A 22,378-nucleotide genomic window follows, 5' to 3' on the forward strand; every position below is an offset into this window, starting at 1 on the left:
GATCAGTGAAATAAGATGATCATGCTATCTGCTCTTTATGTGAGTGAGTGAGTGAATTCTTTCTCAGTTCTAAAGTAGCTGTATATTCTTGTCAGGGTCTAAGGTTCCTCAGACTACTCACTTGCTTATGATTCTGGATGTCTCATTGCTATCTGCTCTGGGCCCATCCCCTCTGTTTGTGCAGACCAAGCTTGGGGCTTGGATCCACCAGCACCAAGACTCAAAAGAGATCATTAGGTATTTTTAAACTTTAGCACTGGGGTGTGGAAGAATGTGTAGTCCTCCAGATGTTGTTAGACTACAATTTCCATCAGCCCTAGGCCCAACACCATCTGGAGTACCACATGTTTCTTATCCCTTCTTTTAGCAGAACAAGCCACCTGGCACTGTGTGAACTCCTCCTTTTTTGTGTTCTTAATCTGTGCCCGGCTGTCTTGTGAACAGGAAGAATATACACAGCAACACAGTGTTCTTCTGGCACGGAACACTGACTATGGTAGTGCCTGTGAAGCTTAGCATGAGCTGGATTCCAGAGCCTGATAACATGCCCCACCTTTGCTTTCGCCCAAAGTTTTCTTCAACTGCCAAGGAAGAAAGATGACAAGGCAGGATTATTTTGGAGGATTGTTCTTTGTGGCAGAACAGCTCACAGCTTGAAGGCTATAGAACAAGGCTGGCTAACCTGTGGCCTTCTAGAAGATTTTGATTACAGTGCCCATCATCTCTGACCATTGATCATGCTGGCTGGGGCTGATTGGACTTGTAGTACAAAAGATCTGGAGTTCCAAGTTGAGGAAGGCTACTGTAGAGCATAAGAGACACGCTATATAGACAGAGATGCTCCTGTTTGGCCAAGAGATGGACTCTGGCCTGGGGGATTCAGCCACTTTCTTCTTTGAAGAAACAGATTCACAGGGATGGTGGGGTGAGCAGTAGCCCTGGGTTCGGTTTTGCTCCTGGATGCTGAATAGAGGTGCAAAGGGTGTAGCTGTGGCCAGGGGTGCTTGCCCAGCTTAGGCTGGTGCACCAGCTGCACCCTTTTCTAAGGAGATCTGACCTGATGATGGAGATGCATGCCTTACATATGTCTCGATTGGATTATTGCAATGTGCTCTACCACTGGGAGTGTCTTCTGAAACTTTGGTCCAGAACAGCCTTCTCCAACCGCCCTCCAGATGTCTTGCACTACAACTCCAAGGAGGCCCCCAGCCAGCTGTGAGATTGTAGTTCAATACATCTGGATGGCACCAGGTTGGGCAAGCCTGGTCCAGAATGCAGCAGCAATGATATTAACAGGCGCTCACCCATGGAATCATATGACACCTATCCTGCAACATTTGCAGGGGTTGTCAATCGGCTTCTGGGCACCATTCAAAGTGTGGGTGTTCACTTTGAAAGCCCTAATGGATTGGGTCCAGGGTACCTAAGAGACTGCTTCTTCCCATAACAGCCTCATTGCTTGCTAAAATCCATTCATTGATCAAATTTGCCCCAGAGAGATACATATTTCACCATTCAGTTCAGGAGCATATTGACATCCCTGGAAGGCGAGAAATATTAACTTTTGCACTGATTCTAGTGGTGTTCTTTATGGCTAGCCCAGCCAATTTGCCTCAGGGCAGAGTAAGTTCCCCTTGGACAGAGCTGGCAGCTCCACACCTCCCCAGAGATACCTTGTACCACATGGAGGTGGAAGTAAAGATGTAGATGTTTTTTCATGATGTTCAGTGAAGTCTGTGAAGGATCCGGACTTGAGGAAGAGAATTCATCCTTCTGTGGGTGATGTCCCACTATCTTCAGGAAGTGAAGAGCCATCAAAGGGCAGCCCATTCCCTTTGGCTACTGAAAAAGGACAGTAATGCTGGAAGTGATGAGGCAGCCCCCGCCCCTCCGGATCTGGTTACCTGGATGACAGCATCATCACAAATTCTGAAAGAGGTGGAAAGAGAAGAATCAGTGCCCAAGCTGGAGTAGGCATGGGGAAAAGGTGTTTGATTTGCATTTAAATACGAACCAACCTAATTTGTACATGCATATACACTAATTTGCACTTCCCAAACTAATACACAAACCGGAACACAATTTTTCACACTTCTCCAAATGTTGCGATACAGTTTTTAGTCCAGAAAATGTGTACATACATGTGCACATCAGAGAGAACTGCTAGAAAACACACACACATGTTCATTTGTACAAAAATGTGAATTTTCATGTGGAATTTGAAAAAAGAAACATCTGCAAGCTGATGGGGAAACAGGACTGAACTAACTTGTGCTTGAAAAAATGCAAACATTAGAGGAAGCAAAACGGACAGTGCTCTGAACAGTCAGCAGACATGGGCCTGCAGCGGAGGGTGATGGAAAAGTAGATTTGTGTGCGTATAAAGGAGGTCCGATGTGTGGAGAATAAATCCCTAGTCCTCGAAGAGTGGAGGCAGGATGCTGTAGTCAGGGGTAGGTATATGCAGGATTTAGGGAAAGAGGGAGAACAGGTAATGTGCTGCGTTCTCTCACCATCGAAGTCCACGCTGCCATCCCCATTGAGATCAACGTCATGCAGGATCTCATCCACTTCATGGGCCTTGAGTTCCTCCCCTAGGAGGACGTTCACAGCCTGGCGAAGCTCTGCCTGGCTAATCGCCCCGTCCCCGTCTGTGTCAAACTTCAGAGAGAAGGAAGTATGTGAGGGCCTGGCTCTACAGCTTCCACTCCAATTTCTAGCTTTCTTTTCCAGTCACCATTTTCCTTCCCCATTCTCCAGGCTCCCGCCCCCCACCTCTTCTTCTCCTGCCCACCCACACTCTCCAGTCAACCCACTCCCTCTCTGCTCTTCTGGACCAAATTGTGTCTTACAACTCAGTTCAGTAGTGGTGATTATTGAACTATGACGTGCAGATGTAAATTAATGACATAAAATATCATTTGAGGAATATCACAAATCCCTTGCTTCCTCCCATCCATTTTCACCCCACCATACCTCACGGAAAGCGATTTTCAGCTCTCTCACGCCCACCATGTGAGCTGTCTCCTCACGCAGCTTTGGACCCATCATCTCCACAAAGTCCTCAAAGTCTACACGCCCACCCACTATGAGGTAAGAGAACAAGAAAGGATCAGTTTCCCAAAGAATGGGAAGAGAAAGTAGTCAGACTGATAGTACAATCCTAGATGCGTCTATTCAGCAGTAAGTCCCAATGAATAGGAGTCTGAGGCCACAGCTAGACCTAAGGTTTATCCTGGGATCATCCAGGATTCGACCCTGCCTGAGCACTGGATCCCCTGTGTGTCACCTAGATGAACAGGTTTGACCCCTGGATGATCCAGAGATAAACCTTAGGTCTAGCTATGGCCTTAGAAGCACCTTTGGGTGAAATTTATTTATTTATGTATTTTATTTATTTATTACATGTCTACTGGCCAATAGCCAAAGCTCTCTGGGCAGTTCACAATAATTAAAACCACATAAAATCATCATCATCATAAATAAAAATGTTACTTTTCCACAAAGTAATCAAGTGGCTTCATGGATATATGGTAGGAGGAAAGAGCTCTGAATCTAGTTTCATGCTCTCTAAAATGTCATAGATGGTTGTAGGGATACTCTTATGTAATTTTCATTTCACTGCGTGAACAGCCTATCCCTCACACTATTCCACATTGCTGAAAGAACTTCTCCTAGCCTAGCCTGTACTGGCTTCTTCTGAATCATGGGGGCAGGGCTTAATGAATTTAGCACAATAATTTACTTTTAAGAAAGAAATTTAAGGAAATTTAACAGAATTTTTATGGAAAGTCTGCGCAGCATCTACACTACTGCTTTATAATGGTATTGACAACTGTTGGGGCCCAGGACATATTCCATATGCCATTTTCAAACCGCTTTCAAAGTGTTATATCCTGCTTGGTGTAGATCTGGCCCTGGTTGCATTATCATAGAATAGTAGAGTTGGAAGGGGCCTCTAAGGCCATCAAGTCCAACCCCCTGCTCAATGCAGGAATCCACCTTAAAGCATACCCGAGAGATGGCTGTTCAGCTGCATCTTGAAGGCCTCTAGTGTGGGAGAGCCCATGACCTCCATAGCTAATTGGTTCTGTTGTCATACTGCTCTTATAGTCAGGAAGTTTTTCCTGATGTTCAGCTGGAATCTGGCTTCCTGTTATGTATAGAATGACTGCAACTCAAACACTTTCAGGGCACAATCCTATGCATGTTTAGGCAGAAAAAAAAATCTTACAAGCATTCCCCAGCCAGCCATGCTGGTTGGGAAATGCTGGGAGTTGTAGGACTTTTTTCCATCTAAACATGCATAGGAATGCTCTCCCTCAGTAACTTTTATCGTCTATAAGTGCTTACAGGAATGAAGCAGAGCACCGACATCCTGTATTCAGACAAACTCCAAAGAAAGAATCAATAGCATGAGTCTGATCATATCATTCAAAAGCTAAGTGCATGTTTGTTCTTTTGGTTATTTTATGTCTTTATTTTATATAGCCAAATATGTCTTTATTGGTTTATAAATATGTCTTTATAAATCAATTCTTTGGGTTAAATATGTTACAGAATGGCTTTGTTGGCCATTCCATGATGAACGGAACGTCACTACATAACGGGCTCCATCACACCAGCGATTTATCGCACACTCACCATGCCTGGTATGCGGTTTTGCAGCCAGGTACTCACATGACATCGTTCCTGTCCTGCACTCATTTTCCTTCTTTCCCTCTATGTTTCATTTCTTTTTGGAACAGGGAAAGTCTGTTTTCCCCCCTCCATGTGAAATAAATGAGCTCCTCCCTCCTGTGTATTGCTGTTGTTGCATTCTATCTGAACATCGCGTTCTTTGGGGGCATGTGTGTCTAAGGGTGGTCTTGCTAACAAAAGAGGGTGGTGCGATTCTCCACTGAACTGTGAAGGGGGAGGGAGAGAGGTCCCATTTAACTCTATGTTCTTACTCATGAGTAGGCATGACCAGGGGTACATTTTCACCTTAAAAGAAATGTGGAAAATGCACCGGGATGGGGTGGTGGTGGTGGTTCACCCTTGTGCTTCCCAAGAACTGAAAAGCTTCACAGTTAAGACTTGTGGTTTTTTTTAGAAATGGAGTGAAGCACCAGCATGGTACCTGAGCTGCAGTACATGTTCGCTCCTCCTCCCCTGTAAACCTTTCCCAAGCCAAGCGGCAGCAACAGTCTCGGCCCATGCACTCCCTCCTGCTTACTACAAACGGCCTCCCTTCCTTCTCTCACCGGAATTTGTTTAATATGATCTTAGGAAAAGTATAATGTATTATTTTACCGTAATTGCGCAACTTCAGACTGCTGTACTATTGTATTTGCGCAGAAATCAAAAAATATTTTTTTAAAAATAAAAAATTAACTGCAGGGGAAAGGAGAACGTAGAGGGCGGGCTGGGAGATTTCACTGGCATAGTAGTGCTCCAGGTGAAAAGATACAGGAGCTGAAAGAGCGCAACAATGCCCAGACATGGAAGTGCCCAGCACTCGACTCACTAAGGAAACGGAGGGGGAAACCATGGATGAAAAACAGATTTAAAAAGTAGGTGTGATGGAGCGTAACATCTAAAAAGCAGGGCCTTCTCATAGTGGTGTCCACCCTCTGAAATATCCTCCTGCATACGGGCTTGGGAGGCAGGAAGTGTGGTGTGCTTGCTTGCTTGCTTGCTTCTTTCTGCCTGCCTGCCTGCCTGCCTGCCATTTTTATTCTGCCCAATAGCCGAGGCTCTCCAGGCAGTGCACAATTATTAAATACCTCCTGCAAATGTCCTTGCTTACATGAGCTTTCCTTGGCTTATAATTATCATGCTGCTGCGCCATTTTATTGTCTCTTTTATTGTTTCTCTTGATCTTACACTTGTTGAAAACTGAAATGTTTTAGCATTGTATTATATATACGTATTTTTAACTTTGATTTTAATTTTTGTATGTAAACCGCTTAGAGGAGGAAGGGACAGGGAATTCTGCTTCCGCCAGCCCGACTGCATGCACCTAAATCTGTATACAAACCAAACTCAATATCAGAAAACAGATGATTCCTGCTAAATAGGGACCATGGAAAACAATGCAGTTCTGGGAAAACGGAACACAATTAAGCCCAAAGCCTTTGGGTTATGAATGATCTGGTGATACTTCCTGAGACTGGCTTTAGGTATGAGTCTTGGGGGAGGGAGTTTGGCGGAAGAGAAAAGAGAACATAAACACCCAACTCACTGCGCATTTTGATGTGTTGGGAGATCTCAATCAGTTCCATCTCGGTGGGCATGTAGCCCATGGTCCGCATGCACTCTCCCAGGTCCTTGTAACTGATGTAGCCGTCTTGGTCAGTGTCAAACTCCTTGAAGGCATCTAGCAATTCTGCCAGGAAAGTCCCAAATACAGGTTATAGTTGCGAGACAAAGATTCCTGCCTTGACTTCCGTTCTCAAATTGAGTGAGGGGAGGAGGAGACTTAGGAAAGGTGCATAGTATTGGAAGGGACAACTGGGACAAAAAGAAGAACAAGTATGACCCCTGTTGAATGGCCAGGTGTGCTACTTTAAAGAAGACAGTCCTCTATTTTTGAGAGTGGTCAGAGCACAGTCTTTTATTTTGAAGGTGTCCTCTGTCTGAAAAGATGTCCAGTCCATGGCTGGTTTAAAGTCAAAGAACCAGGGGAGAACAGGGCTCCTGAAGTTGCCCTTCCACAGATAGCACCTGGACAGCAGACTGTGCAGACACACAGCTCACCTTCTCAATCTTCTCCACTATGGTGAGATATATTGCATTTCTATTTAAAGTATATTATTTCTAAATTTGAACCTATACATATACAGTTACATATGCAAATTGGAATCCTCTTTTTTGGTGACACATTTCCTCTTTTCGGCGATGTGTGAGTGGCCACCCTACCCATGAGGAGGTTCGCTGTAGTCACGGTTCTATAACAGCCATTTTAGCATTGGTAGCCTGTTTTCCAACTCTTGGTGATCTTAATTATTAAGGCTGTAATCCTAGGGATTGCATCCTCGCGAGATGGAACTCTCTGAACCTGGAGGCTTCTGTGTATCCAATACCGTGTTTCCCTGCCACTTGTTCCATCTGTATGGAAAATCCATGAAGGAGAAAAAGCTGAAATTGCTGCAAAAGGCCTTCTGCTTGGTAGCGCTTGGAGTCCTCCATCTGGAAGCTTCCCTACTTTGGGGGCACCAAAAAGTGATAACAACAATCATTTACCGAGCCAGCATCTTGCTACCCTTGCTTGACAGCAAAGAATTGAGCGGTGAGATAAAAGGGAAAAAAAAATGTCTGTGGCATTGACCTTCTTAATTGGATATTCAGTCAAGAAGGTCAATATTTCATAGGTAGACCTACTTTGCATAGCCTTGGTGCAAGATTGAGAAATGAAGGAGTCGGTAAGAAGTAACTGAGCGAAATGCCTCTTACACCTATTGCCCTAACACATCTTTCTTGTCGTAATCATAATGAAGGTGAAGCTCTCAGTAATAAATCAGGGGTAATATAAATAACTCAGAGCAAACCACATCCATGTAATTTTTGTAGAGGTTCATGAGGTGTGTGTAGTTTAAGAAAACGAACAAATAAGCAAACAATTCTTTGACTGAATAACAAATATGGAAAATTGCTTGTTGCTGCTCTAAAATAAATCCATTTGAGCCTCTTCGGAATTGGAGACTGAAAAGCCGCCTGAGGGAAAAGGAGATGAGAGCAGTGCAAAGCCCCCTAATGGAGAAACTGAGTACTGCATTTCCCCCTGCACAGCCCCATGAAGCCAGGAGGACCCAAATTCCCCACCACCATCTTCCCACAACAAGGCCAACTGCCCAGAGAGCTTCGGCTATGGGGCAGTATATAAATGCAATAAATAAATAAATAAAAACTCACCATCCAGCTCCACTGGGGAAAGCTCCCTCTCCTGGCAAAACGGAGGAAAAAGGAGAAGAGTGAGTCAGAGCCCAGGTTCTTGTCACGGGGCTTCTGCTTACCATATCCAGAACTACCACATGAGCAGAGTTAAGCTGATGCATGAAACTATGGAAGGGGGACCTCCTAAGAGACATTTCTTTCTTATCACTTTGGGAAGATGACCAGATTCAATGTGTTAGAGGGGGTTAGATCAAGAGGTTGGAGCAACACCACTGTAAGAAGAGGGTTACAACGGCTGGGATTATTTAGCTTTGAAAAAAGGAGGCTAAGGGAAGACACGATAGTGGTGAACAAAATTATGCGGGGTGTGGATAGGGGGACATTTTTATCCCTCTTTCATAATACTAGAACCCAGGGTCATCCCATGAAGCTGATTGATAAGATAAAAGCAAGCACTTCTTCACACAGCACAGAGTTAGACCATGGAATTCTCTACCACAAGAGATAGCTACCAAGTTGGATGGCTTTAAAAGACAAATGGATAAATTCCTGTCGGAGAAAGCTGTCAATGGCTACTAGTCCTGATTCCTATGTGCTACCTCCAGTAGCGGAGACACCAGTTGCTGGGGAACATGAGCAGGAGGGTGCTGTTGCACTCATGTCCTGCTTGTGGGTTCCTGCATTGAGCAGGGTGTTGGACTCGATGGCCTTGTAGGCCCCTTCCAACTCTGCTATTCTATGATTCGGTGGGCCACTGTGTGAACAGAACGCCGGACCAGATGGAGCTGTGGTCTGATGAAGCAGGGCTCTTATGATTAGGGAGAGATGCCCTTTCACCAGCCGCCATTGCTGGTGGTGGGGAGGTTCCATCACTGTGCCTGCAGAGGGTGCTGGGGACAGAAAGCTACCAGCAGCAGTGCTACTGCCAGTGGAACCAAGGGCCAGGCATTACGGGGGTGGGGCAGGGGTAGGTTGGAGTTGACTTTGGATCTGTCTGGAGCTGGTATATGTAATCCCCCATTGCTTTCAGTGGTGGCAAGAATCTAAAATAACCTTCCAATCTGGCTAGAGTGAGGTGGCAGGGCTTGGGGTGAAGCAGCTGAACCATTACTTCACTCCTCTCTGACCACATTTAGGGTTGCACTGGCAGCTACCTGACCCTACAGCACAAAGTGTGGGTGAGGAGAATTGAATGAATTCATATCCCGCCTTTCCACCCACAAATGGTGTTCAAGGCAGCTCGCAATAAAATCCAGATTAAGAACGAAATCTTAATTCAAACATAAAACCAAATATGTTTAAAATACAATCAAAAGCTTAAAAATAAAAGAAATAAACAGCCCCAAACAGCTAAAAAACCTTTCAGAAACAAACCAGCTTACATGCCAAGCAAAAGCCTGCCTGGATAAAAACATCATTTTGGCTACCCAAAGGACAACAGAGAGGAAGACTCTCTAGCCCCCCTGAGCAGGGAGTTCCACCACTGGTGGTGTCTGATGGAGACGGGACTGAGAGAAGGGCCTCCCCTGAAGATCTGGAACCCTGCGCAGGCTAATATGGGAGAAGGTGGTATTTTTTTTCCTACAGGAAAGGTTTTGGTCCTCGGGTTTGTTGGGCACAGTTTCTCAGCTCAGACAGTGGTAGTAGCAATTTGTTTATTTATTTTATTACCTTTATATCCCGCCCACATGGCCCACCTCCTCTCCATGTTATCCTCACAGGGTTGTTAAGCTAAGAGTCAAGTGACTGGCCCAACATCACCCACTGAGTTTCATGGCTGAGTGGGGACTAGAACCTGGATCTCCCAAGTCCCAGGCTAAAACTCTAACCACTACACCACACTGGTCCTCTGTGAAATGTAAATAGTGTCTCAAGACAAGCTCAAATGTTAACAGATTTCCCACATTTTAAATGTTCGCATTTGATTTTTTTAAAAAAAGAAGTCAGCTTAGTGGTGGTGGTGGGGACCCCATACACCTGAAATTCACGGTGTCCATGATTTTGGACTTCATCAGCACAAGATGAAAAACCATGACCGACTTCAGCTACTTTGAACCTAGAAGAAAAAACCCTTGCCCCACTGCACCTTTCCAGGGTCAACTAGAGGATGGATCTGAGCCAACCATCACCAGCCCCAGGGGAAAAGAAAACTAATACATATTTATGTATATAGTGCTGTTCATCAGCATTTCTCAGCATTCCTTAAAACACCTTAAAATGACTAACAAAGCCAATGTCAGAGAAAAATTACAATACTTCTGTCTAAAATAAATAGGTTTTGATATGTATTTTAATACACTGGGAACCCATTGGATATAAAGCAGTATTGCTGAGGGTTCCTACTAAGCCAACTAGACCCTACTGGTCAATATCTATTCTTAGAATCTTAATCTTTCTAATATTGAACTCAGGTGTTGTCCCAACAAAAATGGAGCCAAAACAGGGCGAGAGGGAGGTTTCAGTATCCTTGGAGAACCCCAAGGTTACAAGACTCCTTCTAAAAAAAAAATTAGGAGGGGGAAAGAACTCCTCAAAAGAGCTATTGTGCATGTTCATTGAGTGTCAATTCAGGAAAAAAAATGGGGTGACAGAGGGAGGGAGGATAGAAGGGAATGAAGTATTCTAGAGAAGGGCATGGCTTGCTGGCTGGCACCCTGAACAGGAACACTCGTTTCAGAAGGTGAAGACCTTACTTGCCTTACTGTGAAAGGCATAATTATCTGACAGTGTCCTCAGAGAAGTCCCATCTCTCTGTAGGAAGCTGATTAAGATGGAGGCAAGCTTGCATAATGAGCTGAGAGCTCAGAATAACCCTCTCCACTTCCACCCCAGTGAGAAATCTCTTCCCAAATTAACCTGCTGAAGGTTGGATTAAATGGATTGGAGGTCAAGCAGAGCTCTGCAAGCCCTTTCTCAACAATCCCTGTGTGAACAGACACAGGCTACTCACAGGGATCTTAATGAAAACTGGAAGGTGCTAGTCCTGTTGTGGTGCTGCCTGCCTAGCAAGCACCCCCCTGGAGGCATCTGGAAGCCCCTCCCAGGCAGGAGGGAGCCTTGAGAACCCCCCAGGGTCTACTGTTTCTCCAGCCTTTCTCCCCTACTTCTCTGGCTAATAGGATTTCCTGGCCTCCCAACAGGGCAACAGACCTGGGCTATTTATATGAGTTAATCAAGCAGGGTCCCGGAAGGATGTCATGGAGGGCTGGTGATGTTCACCTCCATGGGCAATGGGCCATCCCTCTCCTACTTTGGGTCCAAGTGGACCCTACAGCCACCATCACTCCCATTCCCACTCCAGTTCCTGGAGCCCAGTTGGCCTTTGTCCCAATGCTGCTGATGACTTCTTGCCTCCATGGAATTATCAGGTTGCCTTTCGACAGCTCTGCCTACAGCAGGGGTGCAGAACCTCAGGTCTGGGGTCCCAATCCAGCCCTCCAGGGTTCCCCAGCTGGTTCCACCCCCTTGCCCCTTGCCCCTTCCCCCTGACAACCAATCATTTGGTAGTTTTCTAGCTTTTCTGCAGCCCATCCCCACACACATTCTCAAAGGTTGAAATGCTTCTCTTAAGGCAGGACTGGCTCAAGAGATTTTGCTTCCTAAAGCAAAGAACAAGATGGCACTCCCTCCCACCAATGTACAAAAGCTGACCAGACTGGCAGTGATGGTACAGAGTCCCCTTCCACACATGAAGGCAGCAGGCTAACGAAGGCGGACCAGGGCACACAGTTCTCTCCTCCAAACACCTTGCTGCCACCTCCCAGCATCTGCAGCCTGAGGCAATCGCCTCAGTCTGCTTAATGGTAGGGCCAGCCCTGCTTAAGTCTTAGTTATTGGCAATAAAAGCTAAAACATGCAGCTATTTTACCCCTGTCCCTTTTGCCTCTGGCCTGGCTCACCACAGGAATGTGGCCCGACAACTTCTCTGAAATGGAATTCAGCCCTCGAGCTGAAAGAGATTCAATTCCCCTGGCATAGGACATAGGCACATTGGAGCTATATAATCAATGGGCAAGGCAGAGAAGCGGAAGTAAGGCCCCAAGGGGCTTTGTGGGTCCTAGTGGGCTGATAGGCCGGTTATAAAGATAAATTTTAATAATGCGCTGCTTTTTAATAATGTATTAGTTTTATATATTTTAATCAATTATAAGTATTTTATGGTGTTTTGTATTTGTATTGTACCCCACCTCAATCCAGAGGGAGAGGTGGGTAATAAATAAATAAATGTATTATTATTATAAATGAAAACAAACAAACAAATTAAAATACAAATTAGCCCAGATTCCCATTCCCTTGGTGGTCTCTCTCTCTGTGTCTCTCTGTGTGTGATGCTCCAGCTTTGTCTGTCCAGGAGGGAATCTACACGTCGTGCTGAAGGCATTTGCATGCGCCTCCAGTACGCCCCCAAAACGATGGTGTAGATTCCCTAGCCTACCTGCCCAGAAGAGACGGAGGAGGAGGTGGCTGAGAAATCCGGCCGCATCCTTGCTGCCGCCTCCTCCTCCCCACCGGCCTCCTGCTGCCGGGGTAAGAGCGACCCGGGTCGGAGAGCTCGGCTTCCGCTTCCGCCAAGCTCTCCAACCTGGGTGGCTCTTACCCCGGCAGCAGGAGGCTGGCGGCGGCAAGGACATGGCCGGTTCCCCAGACGCCGCCTCCTCCGCCTCTTCCTGCGCCTCGGAAGGTATGATCTACACAAGCGTTTTCAGGGCGCACTGAAGGCGCTTGTGTGCACCTTCAGTACGCTGTGTAGATTCCCTCCAGATCCTTTTTCTTTTGGGCACCTTTCAGAGCTTGTGCTTTTGTTTTTTTATTTTGGAAGGGGAGCTGCCCCCTCTATAATGGGGGATTGAGGGAAGGAAACTGCCAGGTGCAGCATAGATGAAGGAGGGGGCTGATGTAGGGTTGTCACCCAACACAGAAAGTGGCCTTACATCAGGTCAGGTTATATTTGCTCATCTAGCTCAGAGGCTCAGCACTGTCTGTTGTGATGGGCAGTAGCAACTCAAGCCCCCCTGGCAGGCGGAGGGCTTTCCCACTGCCGGCTACTTGATCCTTTTAACTAGAGATGCCAAGGACTGAACCTGAGGCCTTGTGCATGCAAAGTCACCACTCTGAGCCTTGTGCATGCCCCCCCCCCGACAAACATACTGTGTATTCATGGCTTTTTTTTTAAAAAAAAAAGAGACTGCATATAGGAAAGGCACCAATTTCCCAGCAATGAGACGCTACTTTGGAAAAAGCAGGGTTCAGGCTGCAATCTCAGCAACAGATCTCTGGGTTCAAACATGTGTCAGATTCCACTTCGTCTCGTCCTGCTGTGTAGGCATTGCATCTGCAGCTTGACCCTGGGAATGCAGCCCTTGCGATCAGAAGATAACGAACTCACTTAAGGCAGGGCAATGGTGGGGATGGTAGGGGCTCTTTTTCTGTCTGAACATGCATAGGACTGAACTCTTAATAAACCCATGAGTGCTATGCTGACTCTTCATGCAGATAGCAGGCCCCAGTCTTGATGGCAATGCTTTTGTGCCGCGAGGCACCGGGCTCCTGCACTTGCATTCCTTCCCGGCATCTGCATGGGAAGGAACGCAAGTGTGAACTTTCCCCACTCTGTACAAATATTTTTAAAAAAAAATGTGGGGGGGGGGAGGAGAGGACAGGGGCTGTTCTCCCCCCCCTTTTTAAATTTCATTATCTGTATCTGCGCAGCTGCACAGATACAGATAATTTTTTTAAAAAAAAAAATAGTGTGGGAGAAGGAACGAGGCAGCCAGAGGAGGACGTGAGGAGAAGGATGCCGGGTGAACAACCTCTGACCTCCCTCTGGCTGCCTGTTCCTCCCCTCCCTCTGGTTGTGCAGATACTGATAATAAAATTTAAAAGGGGGGGGGAATGGCCCCATTCCTCTCCTCCCCCCTTTTTAATTTTTACAGAGGTGCGGGGCTGCCCCCTTCCCTGTCCAGCCCAATCAGGGGACATCATGGGCTGTGACAAGCCTCCACTGCCAAAAAAGTCGGGGTAAGTGCCCGACTTTTTTTCAGCGGAGTTTCTGGTGCTTGCCTGAAATGACCTGTCGCTACTGCAAATCCATCCCGGGGCAAACTCTTCGTGTAGATGTGCCCCACGTCTTTGAAGCAGCAAGGCTGCTCTAGAAGTGCATTCAAGCTACCTTCTGCTCAAACAAACCATTTCCTTTCCAGGATCAAAAAGCGAAGTGGAAACTGGTCCTGCAGGTTTGCAGCAAAAGCCAGCAGCTGCGCACAGCAAAGGATTGGCTGGGGTTTGTGATGTCTCAAGCCCAGTAGCCCATTATCCCTTGAAATAACTGTTTGTGCTTATAAAAAAGGAAGAAAAAGATGATAAACATATGGTGCTTAAAAGAATAATAATTAGGAGCGCCTGCCTGAAGCACAGTAGGAGAGGGGACCAGATTGAATACTGAACTAGTGTTCAGGTTGCTAGCATGTATGCCAGTCATTGACATTACGTAGGTGGGTGGAAACCATGTTCATCGCCCAAGAGACAAATCTGATGCGACACCTGTTTTAATGTTATATTTGTACACAGCCCAAGCTTAGAGAGGACAGTGAGTGAACAGCATCCATTTCCCCCCACCCCCGGAAATCTGCACAATACTTTGCTGGCATTAAGGATTTTTAAAAATTAATTTACATTTTCAAATGTGGGATTTAATTCATTTATGGTACTCCACACCCATCCATGCTTGCCCTGTTTCACCTCTGCCTTTCCTTAGCCTGCCAGCTCACTTACTTCCCCACTCAACCCATTCCCTTTCAGATATTCCACAAGTGGAATCCGCAACAAAATGTTGCAGTGTGGAGAGCCCAGGTCCATGATTCTCACTGGTTGTGCTCTTTTCCAGGATACTCCATTCTATTCTGTTCCCACCTCCACCCGTTGGGTTTCTGCTTCCCCTCCCTCTTGATGGCACGGCAGCATTCTGCGGCTACTGACCACGTTCAACCCTTTGTTTCCTAACCTTAGTTTGTGCTTCTGCCCTTGGGGGCAGTCTTAATTCCTGCTGATACCACCCTCAGCCCCATCCCCCCCTAACATTTTAAGAAAAATAGCGGTGTGGATGCTGCTGTTTTGGCTACATATGGATCCACACTAGAGACAAGTTCACTATTAGCATACAGCATTGAAGGCTGGTGGCTCCGATGTCAGTGGGGTGGTAAATCCACTCTAAGTTTCAGCCAGAAGCAGCCAGAACTCTAAAGGAGCTATGCAACCTTGGATAGCTCCTTTAGAGTTCTGATTGGTTCTAACTGAAACCCAGAGTGGGTTCACCTCCCCAGTGACATTAGAGCCACCAGTCTTCACTGGTATACAGGACATTTTACTTCCTCAGCCCCACTGTTCCCCTCTGCTCCCTCCTTCCCTCCCACTACAGATATAGTCTCACCTTGCCAAAGACAGTGTTGAGGAAAGGCGAGTAGGCCTTGATGGCAGCTGCATGGGGGTCGGCTTGATGCTTTTTACTGTGCTTGCGCCCGTGGCCAGACTGGGAGCTTCGTCGCGATTCAGAGCCAGGACTTTTGCTGCCCTTGGGCTCGCCTTCTTCCTTGGGGGGCTGCTCTCCTTCCTCTGCTTTGCCCTTGGCTGGGCCCTCTGCCTCCCCAGACTGCTTGCGTGGCATGGGACAGGTGTGCCTCTTGGAGATGGGCACCACTTGAAGACTCAGAATGTGGGGACTTACGAAGAAGTCAAGAAATCCTCTTATACTCCACCGCCAGGGAGGAGGAGGAGGGTGGGGTGGGGGAAGAAAGCCAATTAGTGGGGATTATTATGGAGATACTAGTGCTGGCTTTAGCCCCTTAGAGCTGTCCTCAGCCATGGCTTCTGCCACAAAGCTCCTGCCTCTCTATAGGGAGGGGAGGGGCTGCAGCCCCTCCCATGTGGGAGGGGCTGCAGTCCAGTGTCAAAGCATGTGTTTTGACAGGCACATTGCTTCAGGCATGACATGAGCCAGTCAGCACCAGTTAAGCGTTGTCAAGCAGCCTAAGGCAGGCAGACACCTTTGGCCAAGATGAGGGAATAATTAGACTCAAGATGACTGCCTGTCAGGGAAAACAATGCTGGGACAGATGAGATGCATATGCCATGGGACGGCCAGTGTAATATGACTCCTCACTCTGCCCAGAATGATTCTGTGCCCTGTTTCTTTCACATGTGGTGTGGTCTAGTGGTTAGAATGTTAGACTGGGAGTTGGGAGATCTGGGTTCTAGTCCTCACTTGGCCACTGGATGACTTTGGGCCAGTCAGAGTTGTTGTTGTGAGGATAAAATGGAGAGGAGGAGGACCATGTAAGCCACCTGGGTTCCTTGCAAGAGAGAAAAAAGGTGGAATATAAATATATTAAAAATAATAAATATGCTTTGCCCCATAGCTGATCTTTTACACAATCCCTCCTCCCAAAAAACTTCACATTTCATGAATATATCTATGTTTTTGTTTTGCTCAGTTCTTGCCTTACTTCTAACATGTTCCAATGTATAACTTGAATTTCTGAGGTTTATTTTTTTATGAAAAACTAACAATACAATATAAATACAATTTGAACAAAGCCAATAATTAAAGTTCAAACTTTTACAACAGATAAATAAGTAAATCATAGAGGAAAAGACACATGGTAAATTTCTATCATGATAGTTATTATTCCAAGAGTTTATGAAGAGAGACCATTTTTGTATGAATTTAATCGTTTGTGGATCTTGTTGACTCCTTAGGAAATAAGCCATTTTAATCAATAAAGATGTTTCCCAGATTTTCCTTAACCCATCAGATAACGATGAGGTTTGAGAAGACATCCAGTAAAAAACAATGCAAGTATTTTTCGCTATAGTCCAGCCTTCCCCAGTTTAGTGTCCCCAAGTGTGTTGGATTACAACTCATAGGCAGGTATAAAGAGGGAACGGCACTGTAAACTGGCAACAAAAGAGAAGGCAAACCCCAGTGCTCAAAAGAAAAGAAAAGAAAAATGTATTGTGCCCAAAGCATTTTGGAGATGTCTCCTTCTTCAGGAGCTGAATATAGTTACTCAATTCCTTAATTCCAAGACTGGCAATTATTCCTTCCTTAAGGTGCTCGTACTCAGTTTTTCAGAGCATTTAACTCTCATTAATCCTGCCTTACTTCTAAATTGCTCCATCATATATTAAAACCTCAGAAAACTGCAAATTATATAAGACTAAGGTATGAGCGCATTTTCCCCCCAAAATGAAAGGCTGATATCAGCAGCTTGTGGATTTTGGATGTTGTGCTCACCACCGTCTTAAATACACTAATAGAGTGGTAGGGTGTTTTTGGAGGGTGGTGATCCTCTGAATATTCAGGGCATCCCTAAAACATTTGAAACATCTTCTCAGCCAGGAAGGTTCATGTATCCTTTTTTTGATTCACCGGAAAAGTGAGTTGTGCCCGCTCCCCCCACCAAAATGTCTGAAAAATATTGCCCAGTAGATACATGTAACCCTTCCTGATTGGCAGTCCCTCCTCACAATCCTGTGCCTCTAGCTCCACACAGTGGCTGATTTTTCAATCCAGGATCCTGTGTTTACACAGAAGTCAGCCCCACTGCTGACTTCTAGCCTATCAGGGTTATGTGCTGGCAGTGGGTGGAGCCATCTTTCTCTCTGTCTCTGTCACTCTCCCTCCCAGGGGGCTACCAGGGGAGGGACAGATCACTTTTGCCAGAGGTCTGAACTGGAACATAGAAAGCTGCCTTATACTGAGTCAGACAATGAGTTCATCTAACACAGTATGGTCTACACTGACAGCGTCTCTCCAGAATTTTAATCAGGAGTTTTTCTAGCCCTACCTAGAGATGTTGGGGATTGAACCCAGGATCTTCTGCATGCAAAGCAGTTGCTCTACCCCTGAGCTACAGCCCTTCCCGCTGATTGCTTGCAGACGGCTTTGGAAATTAGGTTGAGCAAGCCCCCCACCCCACCCCATTCTAGTAAGTGTACATAGAATTGCAGCCAGAGGGGGACTTGCAGGGGGCGGGGATCCCACCCCCTTGTATGAACGGTGGCTAGGATAATCTCACAAAAAACAAGGATATAATGTTATATGGCCACCTTCTCCAACCTGTTTCCCTCTAGATGCACTGGACTACAACTCCCACTATCCACAGCCAGAATGACCATAGATTATGGGAGCTGTAGTCCAGCACAACTTTGCAATAAAATAAACCATGCTTCTGTGGATGATGGGAGTTGCAACCCAGCACATTCGGAGGGTACGAGGTTGGGGAAGAGTGTTATATGGCAATTTCCATCTAAATGGTGATGCTTCCTATCACTTCACTGAAGTTGCCAGTGACTCTTGGTCATTGAAGGGACAGCACTGTGTGTGCCCTCTAGAACAACTGGAGCCTATGTACACCAGCATTTTATCCTGGTACTGTAATGTCTGGCTCACACACTTGGCATACAATGCACTGCCCAACCCATTGTTCTGTTTCCTGCCTTCTGTCAATATTGTTTTTTCCCCCAAACTACTTTTATGGTGACTTTTTTACGCTTATAGCTTCTATCCACCACAAATTCATGTGTTTTCCAGTCTAGCAGTATTATATCTTCTAATGGGTAGGGTTGGCTTTAAAGCTGTAAAACCTTTTGGCAACATATCTTCTCACCTTCTTCACCATGCCTTTCTCCTTCTCCTTTCCTTCCTTGCTTTTTCCACACACTGATTTTGAAGGGATTTACAGGCAGGAAATCTGTGAATTTTTGTATGTGTGGCTATTTTTCACTCTGCAGCTGGGGATAGCTATGCAATTTATTTTTAAATCTACATTCCTACACATCTATAAAGGTGCACATGCAGTCAGTGGCTTTTTAATAAACAATTCAAACTGAAATAGCAGCATGGCCTCCCATTTATCCCATAATTGTAGTACTATACACACGTGGCTTGTGGCATGTGCTATAAATAAATGATAAAACAAACCTGACCTTTCAAACTCCACTTCTCCCATAATTACAACACTATGTATTGTAATGTGGCACTGGACTGCATTGTAAACACAGCAGATACTGTGCTATATCCATTAATGTGTGCCCTCAGCAGCAATTATATTTCAAAAAATTACGGGCACAGTGGTACCTCACAAATGAAAGTGACTCCAGTTTAGAGCCTATCCTGGACTCAAAAGGGGAATCAGAGTATATGAAAACAAAGCAGGGAAATCATTTTATTTAAATGGATCAGTATCACTTTGTGTAAGAGCATGCAAGTTTTTGATTTGTGTACAATTCAATCTCAGTTAAGTTTACTGCTTTATTGTTAAACTATCAAGGTCATCGCAAAACTCACCAGGGCAGAAGTCGACAGCTAATATCAAAAGTGAAACCAGTTTCAGAAAGGCAAGATATAAAAGATAGTATATATGACTATCTTTACAATGTACTATGCTTTGCTTTGACAAAGCACACGTCCTACATTTCGGAGCAGTCGCTGCAAATTTTGCAACTTTCTCTGTAAGATATTACTCTTGGTTAGATAGGAAGCAGACCGTTTTAAATAGGTCATCAGCATTTCGCAACCTGTTGGTCTCATTAAAATTGCTTTCCAGGACCAGCATATATGGCACAACATAAAACATAATGACATATATTTGAAACTGACCAACGTCCACAAATAGCCATTCTATTGAAATGTTATGGTAATAGCCCTTAAGATATTGAGAGAGCTTTGTACAGTTTTTATGCCAAAAAAAATAAATGTACTGGCTTTATGCCAGAGAGAGAGAGAAGAAAAGATCGGGTGGAGGAAGACATTTTTAAAAATGAAGAGGCTACAATCTTATGCACAGTTACTTGGGAGTAAGTCCTGGTGACTGCAACGAAACTTACTTCTGCTTCTCTCATTGCACGGCATCTCTTGCATCTGTGCTCCACTGCTTATTGTAAAATATATAAATGTAACTACAATAAACTCTGTATCACATGCATACATTTCCTCAATCTATTTCATTATGCTTTAGCAGCTGTTCTAAACTTCAGTCCCTGCATTTTAGTTTCCATTTGGTGTCATTTTTGGAAGCCTAATTGCCTCCATTCTAGTCTGTTCAAAATGTATTATTATTATTATTATTATTATTATTATTATTTATTTATATAGCACCAACAATGTACTTGCTGCTGTACAAAATATACAAATAAAACAGCGATACTCTGCCTAGAGGCTTACAATTGAAATTATAAAGGTTGTCATAACAATGAAATCCTACACATGTCTATTCAGAAATAAGTCCTATTGAGTTCAATCGGGCTTACTCCCTGGCTTAATGGGCATTGATCCCACTTATCAATGCTCATCCTCACATTTACAGTGACCTAGTTCACACATAGGAATTTCCCTGTGGGGCCTAGTTGTGGCAGACACCATGCCACCATTTTGAATATTTGAGCCACGGCAGGGGCGTGCCATAGCTTATTATTATGTGCGAGGGTGGGTTGTTCGGGTGGTTGACAAGTGACCCAGAACCATGATCTGTTTTAGGTTTGCTGGTGGCATGTCAACAACCCACCCTCACTGGGTTCAAACGAAAAGAAAAACTACAGTGTGTCTTTAGTGCAGCTTGAATATTCAAAATAGCCACTACCACCACAATGAGAGAAGTCCTGTGTGGGAGAATTCTCATTACATGCAAACTGAGCCAACAACTTTGTTAATTTTTAAGGTGTCACAAGACAACAGCTCCATTTTGTATCATCATGGTACACTAAACAACCCACAGTGGCTAGGTTCAGACAACACAACCAATGGTTAAACAACAACCCTTGAGTATGCATTATTCTGTTGTCTGAACCCAGCCTTTATTATTTTTGCTGTGATTTATCTACTGCTCTGGAAACTTTCCCATTCTGAACTGTTTAAGGGGTTGGCTATACCTAGTGATATCAAAATATATGCTTTCTACCTCAGCCATCACTGTCAGCTATTAGCATTACATAAAGCTGTAATCCTACAAGCATTTATATGGGAGTAAGCCCCACTGAATTTATTGAGTAGACAAGTATAGGATTGCAGCCTTAGGCAATCTTCTTAAGAATGTAGATTTCTTATCCCTTTAACACACAACTGGAGTGATTAAAGCATGTTGGAAATGATTTATCTCAAGATTTTGAGATAATTGTCAGTATCCCATATTACCCATACTGCTTATCGTAGATTAATGAATAACCAAGAATATTATATGGCACTACTGCAATCAAGAATCAACTTTATACCATTTATGATCACATATTTTATGACTCACATACTTTATGGTTCTAGGCTCAAAAACACAAATGTGAATTTAAATCAATGAATCAACCACAAACTTCACAGGTTTCCCTTTCATGAACAGAGAGACAATGTGCCATAGTGGTCATTGAGTTGATAATAATGTAGGATAAAGCACACTAAGAGATCACGAATCCATCTTAACCGGTTGTCTGGACACCCCCTTTCCTAAATCTATCTTTGGAAAGCCACATGCCTCAGGGTTATGTCATGAAGTTCACTACAAGTTTAAAATGATAAACATCCATTTATATTCACATTCATTCAGTTTCTACCACAGACAGGCATTTATCAACCACTTGGAAACTTACTGTTGTGTTCACATAACTGTCAGGAGTTGAAGAGCACACATTTTGCACTCAGAAGGTCTGTTTTAATCCCAGATAGCTTGGGCTAAAGGACTTCAGGAAGCAGGGCTGGGAATCACCATTTCTTGAGACCTTATGGATGCTCTCCTATGCATGTTTAGACTGAAAAAAGTCTTAGGTCTCCAAGCATTCTCCAGCCAGCATGGCTTGGGAGTTGTAGGACTCCCTCCACCCGTCTAAACATGTATAGGATTGTAACCTAAAAGAGCCAATTAGCCTTCCCCAACCTGGTGCCCTCCAATTGTGTCGGCCTTCATTCCCCATCATGCTTATGGGCTAGAACTCTCACCATCCCCAGCCAGCATGCTGACTTGGGATGATGGGAGTCGTAGCCCAACACTTCTGGAGAAGGAGGGACCAAGTGTTCTGACTATATAGGCAGCTATAAATGAGAACGTCTTTTAAAAACAAGTGTGAGAAACTTCTTCTCTCTAATGCCTTGCCAAGTAGCAAAGAGTACTTGACCCCTCCCCAAGGCTTCTTTTTCGCCGAGGAAGCTTCTTTTCATTATGTGGCCAGATGTCCGGATTCCTACATGCACGCCATGGCTGTTGTTTATATCCACCCATTCAGTTCTTTCTCCCATTCTTTCAAAAGCATGTTTCCAGTGATCAGTCTGTGCGGTGTAATCCACAGGGGGGAGTACTACTTTTTCTGAACTAAATTATCACGGAGGAGCAGAAGCGTGTGAACGTGATGCTACTGAGCCAATCCGCTAGCGAGTAGTATCTTCTTCTGTGCCACTCAGTTGTGTAGGTGCTACTAGAAATTCCTACATTGCGGTTACTTTTGCCACTCCCGATCTGTCTCCCCT

At 44.9% G+C, this 22,378-nt stretch overlaps 1 protein-coding gene across 1 annotated transcript; it reads right to left on the reverse strand.

Moving 5' to 3' along the window:
* Positions 1–1,900: 1,900 nt before the first annotated feature.
* CABP4 (calcium binding protein 4) lies at positions 1,901–15,538 on the reverse strand. The gene is made up of 6 exons (XM_063118343.1): positions 15,305–15,538; positions 7,897–7,927; positions 6,227–6,370; positions 2,977–3,086; positions 2,514–2,661; positions 1,901–1,929 (listed from the first exon to the last, which is right to left on the reverse strand). The coding sequence occupies exons 1-6, from the start codon at positions 15,536–15,538 to the stop codon at positions 1,901–1,903; spliced, it is 696 nt and encodes a 231-aa protein (XP_062974413.1).
* Positions 15,539–22,378: the final 6,840 nt, after the last annotated feature.

Source organism: Elgaria multicarinata, chromosome 2 (assembly GCF_023053635.1).
Source record: "Elgaria multicarinata webbii isolate HBS135686 ecotype San Diego chromosome 2, rElgMul1.1.pri, whole genome shotgun sequence".
Lineage (NCBI taxonomy): Eukaryota > Metazoa > Chordata > Lepidosauria > Squamata > Anguidae > Elgaria > Elgaria multicarinata.